Source organism: Castor canadensis, chromosome 1, assembly GCF_047511655.1.
Source record: "Castor canadensis chromosome 1, mCasCan1.hap1v2, whole genome shotgun sequence".
Taxonomy (NCBI): domain Eukaryota; kingdom Metazoa; phylum Chordata; class Mammalia; order Rodentia; family Castoridae; genus Castor; species Castor canadensis.
This window is the reverse complement of record NC_133386.1, coordinates 79,006,470-79,018,473: the sequence shown is the minus strand read 5'-3', so window position 1 is coordinate 79,018,473 and position 12,004 is coordinate 79,006,470. Positions and strand designations below refer to the sequence as shown.

At 38.3% G+C, this 12,004-nt stretch overlaps 1 protein-coding gene across 5 annotated transcripts in view; it reads right to left on the bottom strand.

Moving 5' to 3' along the window:
• The window catches only part of LOC109678959 (inhibitor of Bruton tyrosine kinase), an 89,842-nt gene extending 78,122 nt beyond the window's left edge, over window positions 1-11,720 (bottom strand). The window contains exons 1-2 of one of the 5 annotated variants that reach the window (XM_074079020.1): window positions 10,815-11,720; window positions 317-1,004 (exon numbers count right to left, since the gene is read on the bottom strand). In XM_074079020.1, coding sequence (XP_073935121.1) covers window positions 317-637 — 321 coding nt within the window. In that variant the 5' untranslated portion in view covers window positions 638-1,004; window positions 10,815-11,720. The remainder of the gene's footprint in view (window positions 1-316; window positions 1,005-10,814) is intronic. The other 4 variants (XM_074079012.1, XM_074079004.1, XM_074079001.1 and 1 more) reach the window with 4 other exon arrangements.
• Window positions 11,721-12,004: the final 284 nt, after the last annotated feature.

Below are 12,004 nucleotides of genomic sequence, written 5' to 3'. Positions count from 1 at the left end.
TGCCTAGGTTTTTCTTTTAACAATACATGTATTGATTAAACTATAAAATGTCTAGGAATTACTTCAAAATAATATGGGACACAGACATAACACAAAATTGGCCAATTATACATTATAAACTTTGATATGTTTAAATTTTTACAACCCAAAAAATTAAAATAAAGAGGATATAGGGAATATTAATTCCAAAAATGAGTTAGAATAGCCATATCAAACAAGTGATAAGAACAAAATGCAAATCATTCTTAGTGCAATATATGAAAATTTTAAGAAAAACACACTCTACCAAATAACAGTTTCAAACAAGTACTCTTACCTTCAACAGAGACCAAACACAATCAATATGTCCATAAAAAATGCTCCTGTGCAATGCTGTCCAGCCAGACTCCTTGTCTTTTACCAGTGGATCCACTCCTTTCTCAATAAGCCAATCTAACACTCCTTTCTTTCCACAGGAGGAAACAAGGTGGAGGGCATTCCTGCCAAAGGCATCTTTGATAGTAGCAGCATTGTAACAATGACTGGAGAGAAAAGTCTTAATCTGGTTTTCACTCCCCTTTGTTACAACAGAAAGGACATCCAGAGCATGCTTCAGGGATCGACATTTTGACGTGCAGTCAGGGATGGGAGAATTCATCCTAATTGCTTTTTCACTGCTTACTTCTTCAGAATAGTCCCTTTAAGACTAATTTTCAAAAATGAAAAAGCCAAGACACAAAGGTTCTATTCAGGAAGAATTATAGAGAATAAATGACTCTTTTTGGATTATAATTTAAATCCTTATAACAATCGTATAAAACTATATATCTTTATATAATTTTTTGGCACTTAAATCAAAAAATTATAAATAATTCTATAAAGTTTGTATCAAAGTTCTTCATAAAAAAAAAAAACTTCCAGATTTACAAATTATTCCTGGAGTCAAGCACCAAGGGGGAGTGAGGAGGGGAACTCCCCCTCCACACTGTCTGATCCTTTTAAAAATCCATAATTGCAAGGGCGACCTATAAGAGAAGAAAGAAAAAATTCAAAGTCTGTCTCTCATTCTTCTGATGTACAGAAGACCCTTAGTATCTACAGGTATATGATTCTAAGAAGACCACCACTGAGGAAAAACCATGTATGCTCTGGATGCATAGAGTTCAGTGCTGTACTATGGATGCTTGATTCATTTTTCCCATTAACACTGCCTACCTTCAGCTGCCCTTCAACAAATCTAAAATTTCCACCTTACCACTTAAATTAAGCACATTACATACCTGTTTGGCTCAGGATTACCATAACCTTTGCTTTGCTTTGGGGCACCTTTTGTTTTTTGGGAGTCATATATTCACAAAATTGAGGGCAGAGCAACACTGAGCAGATTACATAATTTAAACACAACTGACAATAATGCAGAACTGACTGAGAGCTTCTCCACATTAAATGAATTTAGTACAGCCAATTTAGGAATTTAAAATTTTCATTTTTGAGATTTGATTTATTATTTATATTTGCTCGTGCTTGGTCAAAACTACTTGTACTAAATCTGTGAATAAGGTGAGCTTACTGTACTTTAAATTACAACTAGCTCCATATTTACAAGCTCTCAAACCCTATTTTTTAAAAAGCTATCAACTTTTCGTATTTATAGTGTCCATACTTATATCAGTCATCCTTACCTCATTTATTCCACTCCTATTATTAAGGTTAACCTCCTCCATATTTGTACCTGGAGGTGACCTCTTTCCTTCCAGTACCTTCATTCTTCCTCTTCTGTGTTTCTGTCATCTGTAAGCTATATCCCCAGAAACTATAAGCACATTTAAATTTAGTCCTTTATGAGAATCCTTTCCAACTCTACCACCTAAAACTATACTATCACCATCACTACCACAACAATAACCAATACTCCACCAGTTATTTAGTTTTTACTACGTGCCGGCACTGTGCTAGTAACGTCTTCAAACCTAAAAGGTCCTTCACCACAAGAGAAAATGATAAACTATGGATGTTAGAACAACTGAATAGCTATCTGGAAAAGAAATAACTTTAGACACTTTATGCCAATATAAATTCTAGATGGCACAAAAACAAATATCAAAAATGGAAGCATAGAAACACTAAATTGAAACGTAGGAGACTCCTCTTATAATCACAAAGTACAAAAGGCCTCTGAAATCTAAAAGTCACAAAAGATGAATAAATTCAATATAATTTGAAAACTATACAAATTTTAAAGAAAAAAATCTTGCTTGTAGTCCCTACAAATCTTAATATATAGGCTGAGAGCACTGAAAAAGTTTTAAGACTATTTAGAGACATACTACGGGTACACAGAAAATTTCTGTGTACCAGGTAAAGATACAAAATATTCCAAATCTATTATTTCCACTCCCACTTCAAATCATATAAAGAACCAAAAGTCAACTAGCTTTCTGTTCTTAACTATTCTTATTTCCCATCTGGAAATAAGAGCATTTAATAGCAGTTGATACTGAATTATTTAATTGAAAATAGTCCCTACAGACTTCAAACTTACATTGATCAAACGACATAAAGGACATTCCATACTAATAAAAGGGGAAATAGACCAAAAGAAAATAATAATCATCAACCTATACGCACCCAACATCAACGCACCCAATTTCATCAAACATACTCTGAAGGACCTAAAAACATATATAAACTCCAACACAGTGGTAGTGGGAGACCTTAATACCCCCTATCACCAATAGATAGGTCATCCAAACAAAAAATCAATAAAGAAATCCTAGATCTAAATCATACCATAAATCACATGGACCTAGCCGATGTCTACAGAACATTTCATCCAACGTCTACACAATATACATTCTTCTCAGAAGCCTATGGAACCTTCTCCAAAACTGCTCATATCCTAGGGCACAAAACAAGACTCAGCAAATATAAGGAAATACAAAGAATACCATGCATTCTATCTGTCACAATGCATTAAAACTCGAACTCAACAACAAAAATAATAGCAAAAAACATGCAAACAGTTGGAAACTGAACAACCCATTGCTCAATGATCAATGGGTCATCAATGAAATAAAAGAGGAAATTAAAAGGTTGCGGGAAGTTAATGAAAATGAAAACACGACCTACCAGAACCTATGGGACACAGCAAAGGCAGTCCTGAGAGGAAAGTTTATAGCCACAAGTGCATATATTAAAAGGACAGAAAGAGCTCAAATCAATGACTTACTGCTACATCTCAAACTCCTAGAAAAAGAACAAGAAAATCCCAAAACAAACAGAAGAAGAGAAATAATACTTGAGCTGAAATCAATGAAATAGAAACAAACAAAAAAAAATACAAAGAACTAATGAAACAAAAAGTTAGTTCTTTGAAAAAATAAACAAGATCGACAGACCCCTGGAAAATCTGACTAAAATGAGGAAAGAAAAAACCCAAATCAGTAAAATCAGGAATGTAAAAGGGGAGATAACAACAAACACCATGGAAATCCAGGAAATTATCAGACTACTTTCAGAACTTATATTCAAATAAATTTGAAAATCTTGAAGAAATGGACAGATTTACAGATACTTATGATCATCTAAAATTGAACCAAGAGGACATTAATCAACTGAATAGATCTCTAACACAAAATGAAATTGAAGCAGCAATAAAGAGTCTCCCAAAAAAGAAAAGTCCAGGACCAGATGGATTCTCTGCTGAATTCTATCAGACATTTAAAGAAGAACTAATACCAACCCTCCTTAAACTGTTCCACAAAATAGAAAGGGAAGGAAAACTGCCTAACTCATTTTATGAAGCCAGTATTACACTCATCCCAAAACCAGGCAAAGACACCTCCAAAAAGAACTATAGGCCAATCTCCTTAATGAACATCGATGCGACAATACTCAACAAAATAATGGCAAACCGAATTCAACAACACATCAGAAAGATCATTCACCACAACCAAGTCAGCTTCATCCCAGGAATGCAGGAGTGGTTCAACATATGAAAATCAGTAAATTTATAGAAGCAAAGACATTAATAGAAGCAAAGACAAAAACCACTTGATCATCTCAATAGATGCAGAAAAAGCCTTCAATAAGCTTCAATACCATTTCATGATAAAAGCTCTAAGAAAATTAGGAATAGAAGGAAAGTACCTCAACATTATAAAAGCTATATATGACAAACCTACAGCCAGCATTATACTTAATGGTGAAAAATGAAACCATTTCCCCTAAAAACAGGAACAAGACAAGGCTGCCCACCATCCCCACTCCTATTCAACATAGTACTGGAATTCCTAGCCAGAGCAATTAGGCAAGAAGTAGTATTAAAAGGAATACAAATAGGTAAAGAAACTGTTAAAATATCCCTATTTGCATACAATATGATCCTATACCTTAAAGACCCAAGCACCTCTACCCAAAAACTCCTAAACACCATCAACTATACCCACCTTAATTTTGACAAAGGCGCTAAAAATATACGAGGGAGAAAAAGACAACCTATTTGACAGAAGTTGTTGGGAAAAGTGGTTAGCCATCTGCAAAAACTGAAACTAGATCCGTGTTTATCAGCCTGTACTAGTATCAACTGAAAATGGATCAAGGACCTTAATATCAGACCCAAAACTCTGAAGTTAGTACAGGAAGGAGCAGGAAACACTCTGGAACTAATAGGTATAGGCAAGGACTTCCTCAATAGAACCCCAGCAGCTCAGCAACTAAGAGAAAGAATGGACAAATGGTACCACATGAAATTTTAAAAGCTTCTGCACAACAAAAGAAATGGTCTCTAAACTGAAAAGACCACCCACAGAGTGGGAGAAAATATTTGCCAGCTATACATCAGACAAAGGACTGATAACCAGAATATATAGGGAACTCAAAAAACTAAACTCTCCCAAAATTAATGAACCAATAAAGAAATGGGCAACTAAAGAGAACTTTCTCAAACAAAGAAATTCAAATGGCCAAAAAAACCACATGAAAAAATGCTCATCATCTCTAGCCATAAAGGAAATGCAAATTAAAGCCACACTAAGATTCCACCTCACCCCTGTTAGAATAGCCATCATTAGAAACAGCACCAACAGGTGTTGGCAAGGATGTGGGGAAGAAGGAACCCTCATACACTGCTGGTGGGAATGCAAACTAGTACAACCACTCTGGAAACAAATGTGGAGGCTTCTTCAAAATCTAAACATACATCTGCCATATGATCCAGCAATCCCACTCCTGGGGATCCAAGAGTGGGATCCTAAAGGAATGTGACACAGGTTACTCCAGAGGCACTTGCACACCCATGTTTATTGCAGCACTGTTCACAATAACCAAGTTATGGAAACAGCCAAGATGCCCCACTACTGATGAATGGATTAAGAAAATGTGGTATTTATACACAATGGAATTCTACTCAGCCATGAAGAAGAATGAAATCTTACCATTCACAAGTAAATGGATGGAACTGGAGAACGTCATCCTGAGTGAGGTTAGCCAGGCTCAGAAGACCAATAATCGTATGTTTTCCCTCATATGTGGACTTTAGATCAAGGGCAAATACAGCAAGGGAATTGGACTTTGGTCACATTGTAAGACTAGAGCACACAAAGGAGGTATGAGGATAGGTAAGAAACCCAAAAAACATGACAGTATTTAATGTCCTCAGTGCAAAGAAACTTAATGCAGAAACTTTAAAGCAACGGAGGCCAATAGGAGAAAGGAATCAGGAACTAGAGAAAAAGGTCAGTTCAAGAAGAATCAACTTAGAATGTAACATATATGTACATGGAAGCAATGCTAGGAATCGACCTGAATAGCTATCCTTATCTCAACTAGCAAAAGCATTTTGTCCTTCTTATTATTGTTTATACTCTCTCTTCAACAAAATTAGAGAAGAGCAGAACAATTTCTGCTTGGAAGCGAAGGGGGAGGGGTGGGGGGGGAGAAATAACCCAAACATTGCATGCACATATGAATAAATGAAAAAGAAAAAAAAATGCACCTCAAAGACAGCAAAAAATAAAAAGAAAAGAAAATAGTCCCTATAAAATCACCCTCTTCTTAAAATATTAATTTAAACAACAAAAAGTGTTTAGTAGTTTACTAACACAAAGAAAAAGGAACCAAAGCCTTGAGTGGCTTAAAATGTTAAAACTGCATGACACAAAGCAAAATAGTCACATATAATTTAATTTCATTCTTTTGATGCTCTAAAATCCCACCATCTTTGTATTTTCACTGTATGCATAATATCTGAAAGGAAATACTTACTGTTGAATCACTCAAACCCTACATAAAAAAATTAAGATATAAGAGAATTTCTAATTGTTACTTTACATAATTTCAACATTTAAAGGGGAAAAGATGAATATTAAATATATAAAAACCATACCATATCATGCATATGTGTATACATACACAAAATATTATAAATATGGAAGTGACTAAGAGGGTTTCTTAGCATCCTACATATTTGGACTCAACTATAGCAAAGTCAGCTGTTACTTGATATATAACTAAAAACTATCACTTCTCCAAGTCCTCACTCTTCACCTTAAAATGAACATAATGCCACCAACTTCACAAAGTTATTGTTAATGATTAATGAAATGTCTACTATGGTGCCTAGTAATAAATAATAGCTTTCATTATGATTTTCCAGTAACAAAAAGGTAATGAATTTTAATCCCAAAATTTATGTTTTACCCTCATTACCACTGTTAACTGCTAGTTCTCCAATGAAACTATTCTAGTTATTAGTGACCTCCAATTTCCTAAATACTTTTGAATATTTTCAGTTATGTTACTTGCCTTCCCTTCTTTTAAGTCTTTAACCTCTCATTCTCTTCAAGCATCTAGAAAGGGACCTCGGAAGAGGAGGAAGTAAGTGAAGCAAGTAAGCATAGGATCTCTCTTCTACCACTTCTTCCAAGGGCACCATCTCTTTTAATCTACCTTCAAATGCTGGGCTTCTCTCAATGTTCTATGCGAAGTCCTCTTTTTTCTCTACTTTGTATTCTCCCTGTATAATTTCAGTTCCTTTCATGTTTTTAACTCTACCTTACATATTCATAATCTCTGAAATCTGTCTCCTGCCCACACTTCTCTCCCAACTTCTTACCCAAATTTATAATTCCTATTGTAAATCTTACTTACATATTAAAATACTTATTAAAAAAAGAGGAAGTAAATATTAAGTATCTAATACATACCAGATATTATACACCAGAGATATTAAGTAAGCTACACAAATCAGATCACTAGTAAAGGAAGGAATTAGAATTCAAAAACAGATCTGTTTAACAACAACAACAAAATTCATGCCATTTCCATTATACTATACTGACTTTTTCAGTTTATCTACAGGAAGATACAAGTGACTAGGAATACAAAATTAAACAAGTTCTAAGTATTTTTGATAAAGTGAGAAACTACAGGTTTAGAGATAATACTTAGAGGAATGTATAGCTAGTTTACCAACTGTTTTGAATGAACAAAATTTATTATCTGTTATAAAGTTCCTACAATTAGAGGGTCACAGTTTGGTAGAGGAGATGATTTTATTCAAGCAAGTAATAAAAATATATTATTATAAACCTGTGGTAAAGATAAAAACAAGTGACACATGAATAGAAAGTGAAGGAGGGATACAGGGGAGATTTTCTACAGATGTATAAATTAAGACTAAAAGGATGAGTACAAGTTTGCCTAATGAATTGAGAGGGATGACTTGGAATCCAGAGAGAATAATACATATAAAACCATTAGAATCATTTTGGTCCATTCTAAAATGCCCAATAATTCAGAAGAGGTCTAACATGTATACAAGAATGGGGGATACTGGATAGCTTCATGTGCCTGAAAGGTAGGAATTCACAGGTCTATCCAGGATCTTGAATTTACAAGATATGGTGGTAACTCCCAGGGTTCTGGCTTGGATGATGGCCAGCTAAGAAGAGGAGTAAGGGGTGAATACTCTGGAAATCAGAAAAATAAAACAAACCTAAACAAAAGGACAAAAAAATTAAAAATGAAATTGTGTTTTATGTATGATAAATATGAAATGTTGAAGGGAAATACAGTTAGAAAAGTATAGCTACAGGAAATTGTCAAACACCAAACACTGGTCCACCACAAAGGTTTTAGCCAAAGTTAAGTTCACAACACTTTTACTTATCCTTTTAAGAGCCCAGTTATCTTCCTAAAACACAAATCTGATTATGCCATTCCATAAGATATCAAAGACCAAAATGAACTAATACTCATGCTTCACATATTAAAAATAGCTCTGGGACCTCAGAAAGAGATTTCAGTGAGGCCTGGGGATTACGCAGCATATAAAGTTCAGCCCCTGAATTAATGATACCTGAACTAGTAATAGTAACACAGGTATACAACTACAACTAAATAGCTAAGTGAACTTGGGCACAGCACTTAATTTCTTTAAGTTTCAATTTTCTCAAATGTGAAAAGGAGATAACTATTAGCTCCTGAGTTATTCTGAAATTTTAATGAGACTACTCATATGGTAAGCATCTAACAAAAGTTGTGGGTTTTTTTGTTGTTGTTTAAAAAAAAAAAAAAAAAAAAAAAGAGGAAGAACGACCTGTTTGTTAAGAGAACAGAAAATGTGTGAACTGTATCAGGGCCCTTTCTGCTTGGGATGCATTTTATCCAGATCTTTAAAAGGCTGCCACTTCCTCATGGCTTACAAACATAATACTTATCAGTGTTTGAACTTTCATACGGACACATTTAGAGTTTTACATAAATTTAACCCTCATTTCAGCCTCATTCTTGCCCCATGTAAATATGACTGACTCCATTTTACTACGAAGAATTAAGTAGCCTATCCATGAGTTGATAGAGAGTCTTCTAGATAGTGCCTATTTTACTTTATGAAACTGCTCTCTCAAAACGCAGTTAGGAAATCTTCAATAAGTAGTAAACCGCAGTATGAAAAATTATCTTAATGAGAATTGGGCTACTATATCTTCTTCATACTGGCTAAGATCAAGTGTAGAACTGGGTTACTACATCTAAAATCTTGAGCAAGTAACTTAAGCCTCCCAATCCTCAATTTCTTCATTTGTGAAATGATGACAATAATAATCTGCCTTGTAAGTGTATGCCTTGCTCATACATAAAGATTTTAAGCTCCATAAGGGAAGGGAGAAAGGAGAATACTATATATTTTTCACAAAATATAGTACATATTCAATAAGTATGCTTATTGTTTTAAAGTGCTCTTCAGCTGGCAGAGTGACACAAGTGGTAGAGCACCTGTCTAGCAAGCATGAGACGCTGAGTTCAAATGCCTGTACTACCAGAAAAAAAGTTACACTATTAAAGTGTTCTTTAAAACCAAAATATCTTCCCCTTAAATTTGTATTTATATTAAATTAAAACAAATGTTATAATCTGCAGATTACAGTGACTTGTAATCAAGGAATTTGAAAATTCTTTCTGTAAGCTCTAAAAATAGATTTTAAAATAGAAATACAACTTTAGGAAATTAGTAATTTAACTTTATTAACATTGTATTTCATTCTAAGGTTTTCTCAAATATTCCATGTACAAGATTCAGAAACTTCAGTTCAATGCTTTCTCAGTACAATATCTAGTTTTACAAAAGAGAAATTGTCCAAATTTTAGGGGACAAGCACATCTGGATGTGGCAAAGAATTATTACCCTATCTATAACACTAAATCAGTTTTGTACCATTTGTAACAACCAAGTGATACCATGCTTCTTTAATTATCAGGCGCATTTATTTATAGTCTTATTGAATTTTATAGACCAGAAGCATTTTGAGTTAAATTTAGCATACTGAAAAATTAATATCCAGTTTTCAAAGTTTTCTTGAAGTAAACTGTAGTGTGACAAAAGTTTTGCAAGTATCTGTAATATACTTCTTTATAGAAAACACCTGTTTCTGGCTTCACCTATCACACTTCAGTTTCTAAAACAAAACTCGAGGAAATCAAAAACAGAAAAAGGAAATTATCAAGACACCCTGCGAATTGGCACCTTACAGATACACTACACATTCACAAGAGTCATACCCATTCAGTTTTGTTTTTTTTTTTTTTTTTTTGGAGATAGGGTCTTACTATGTAGCTCAGGCTGGTCTCGAACTCCACATACTCCTGCCTCCACAAGTATTTCTGGTAAATTTCTGATTTGTAATGCCCTTTTGGGAAGCATAAGAAAAAGAGTACTACTCGAGCTGTGCTCCCTAAAAACTATGCAGTCTGCTAACACAAGTGAAGCCTGACGACTATGTCGAAGTCCAGGTTGGCCCGTGGCCTGGTTATCGATTTGCATCTGAACTAAAACTGAACCCGACACCTAACAAAAGGCCTCCACGCTGTCTCCCCAGCTACCCCTAAAAGAACCTTTTCACACAGTAGTCAATTCCCACTTCACTTTGCAACCTGGCCTCAAAGTCAGAAACCCCAGAAAGGACTCAAAACTCTGTGACTCCACGGGGGGACAAGGGACCGGGGCGCCTCTAGCAACAGCTTCGAAACCATGGCTCCCTGGGAAGTGACCCGGGACAGAACTAGAAGTGCAACATGGGTGGAGGGCGGGTCGCGCAGAGCTGCGACGTCGCAGGTCACCGCCGGGACAGGCCATTCATCAGCTGACGGGGTGGACGCGCGGGGGGGCCGGCCGCGAGGACCCGGGCCACTCACTCGCGCGGGCTCAGCCATCCCCGCACCGCGGGGTCCCCTCCCGCCGCCCACCCGCGCCTCGGGCGTCCGCACCCTCCGTAGGCACACGGTCTCCCGTCGCCCCAGGGCTGACGGGACGCCTCGCCTCAGCCCGACCGCCTCACCAGTCGCTAGATGAAAGTGCGCCGCTGGTCTCCACGGGGTCGGTAAACAGCGGCACGGGTACTCATCCTCAATGAAGGCAACCAGAGCAACCGAAGGACGCCAGGAGGGACCCGTCCCCAGACCCTGGTCAGCTCAGGAGGCGGCCGCAGCTACAGCCGCGACTACAAGCACCTGGAGGCGGAGGGGGAAGGGAAAAAGGGCTAGAGCGGGCGGTACTCAGAAATAAAACGGGCGTTGATTGGCTGGAGCGCATGTGTGCCTCGCGGCGATTGGCTGGCACCTGCCCAGAAGGCCTAGCGTGGCAGCACCCCATCTGCGGCCTTTCCCCGGCGCCCCTGTGGAACTTGACCCGGCCGGCGGCCTGGAGGCCACTGTGCAGGCTAGGGGCGGGGACTGGCTGCGGCCGAGAACCGCAAGTTAACCGTGGGGATGAAGTGTCCCTCTCGGGGTCAGCCACCGTCCAGGTAGAAACGTCTCTCTTCCGGAGACTTGGAGAAGACGGGAGACTCGGCCGTGCGACTACCACGCCGTAGGAACCCTGTCAGCGTCGTGCGCAAAAAGCGTTTCCGCCCCCGTAGCTCTGGCAGCGGGGTCCTTGGGACACCGAAGGCGTCGGCTTTCGGACGCAGCCCCGCCGCCCTCGGACTTCCGGGTACACCCGGACGATCCGGGAGCCGCTCCCTTGGTCAGCAGGCGTCACTGTCGCCCCCGTGCCACCAGCTGCTGACCCGGGTCACGCCAGTCGGTGCCCGGCGCCAGGCAGCACTAGGCTCTTCTCCATTTAAGCCTGCGTCTGAGGGCCGTCTTTTAAGCGGCTGCGTGAGAAGCGTTAGGGAGGAGAGAGAGCCAGCCGTCACGACCGAGTGGGAAGCCTGCTGCTGAATGCCTGACGCGGTTGGCACTCGGTAAACATCGGCTCGCAGCAAACAGCGCTGCAGTCCGCACTTGGCTCAGCTTCTGCCACGTAGTGAAGGAGACTGTCGGGGACCGACTCCTGTTTCCCTTCCTAGAATAATGCTTTTCTGTGGTCCCCGACTTCCTATCTGATACGTAACTAAGACCAATCTGCAATGTAAGAAGTGAGTGGTTTGGAAAGTACTGCGCTATGACTTAAGTGTTCATGAACAAAGCCAGTGGTGGCAAACAAAGCTGGTAATGTAAATAAATGCGTTGACCTGAGTTCACATCT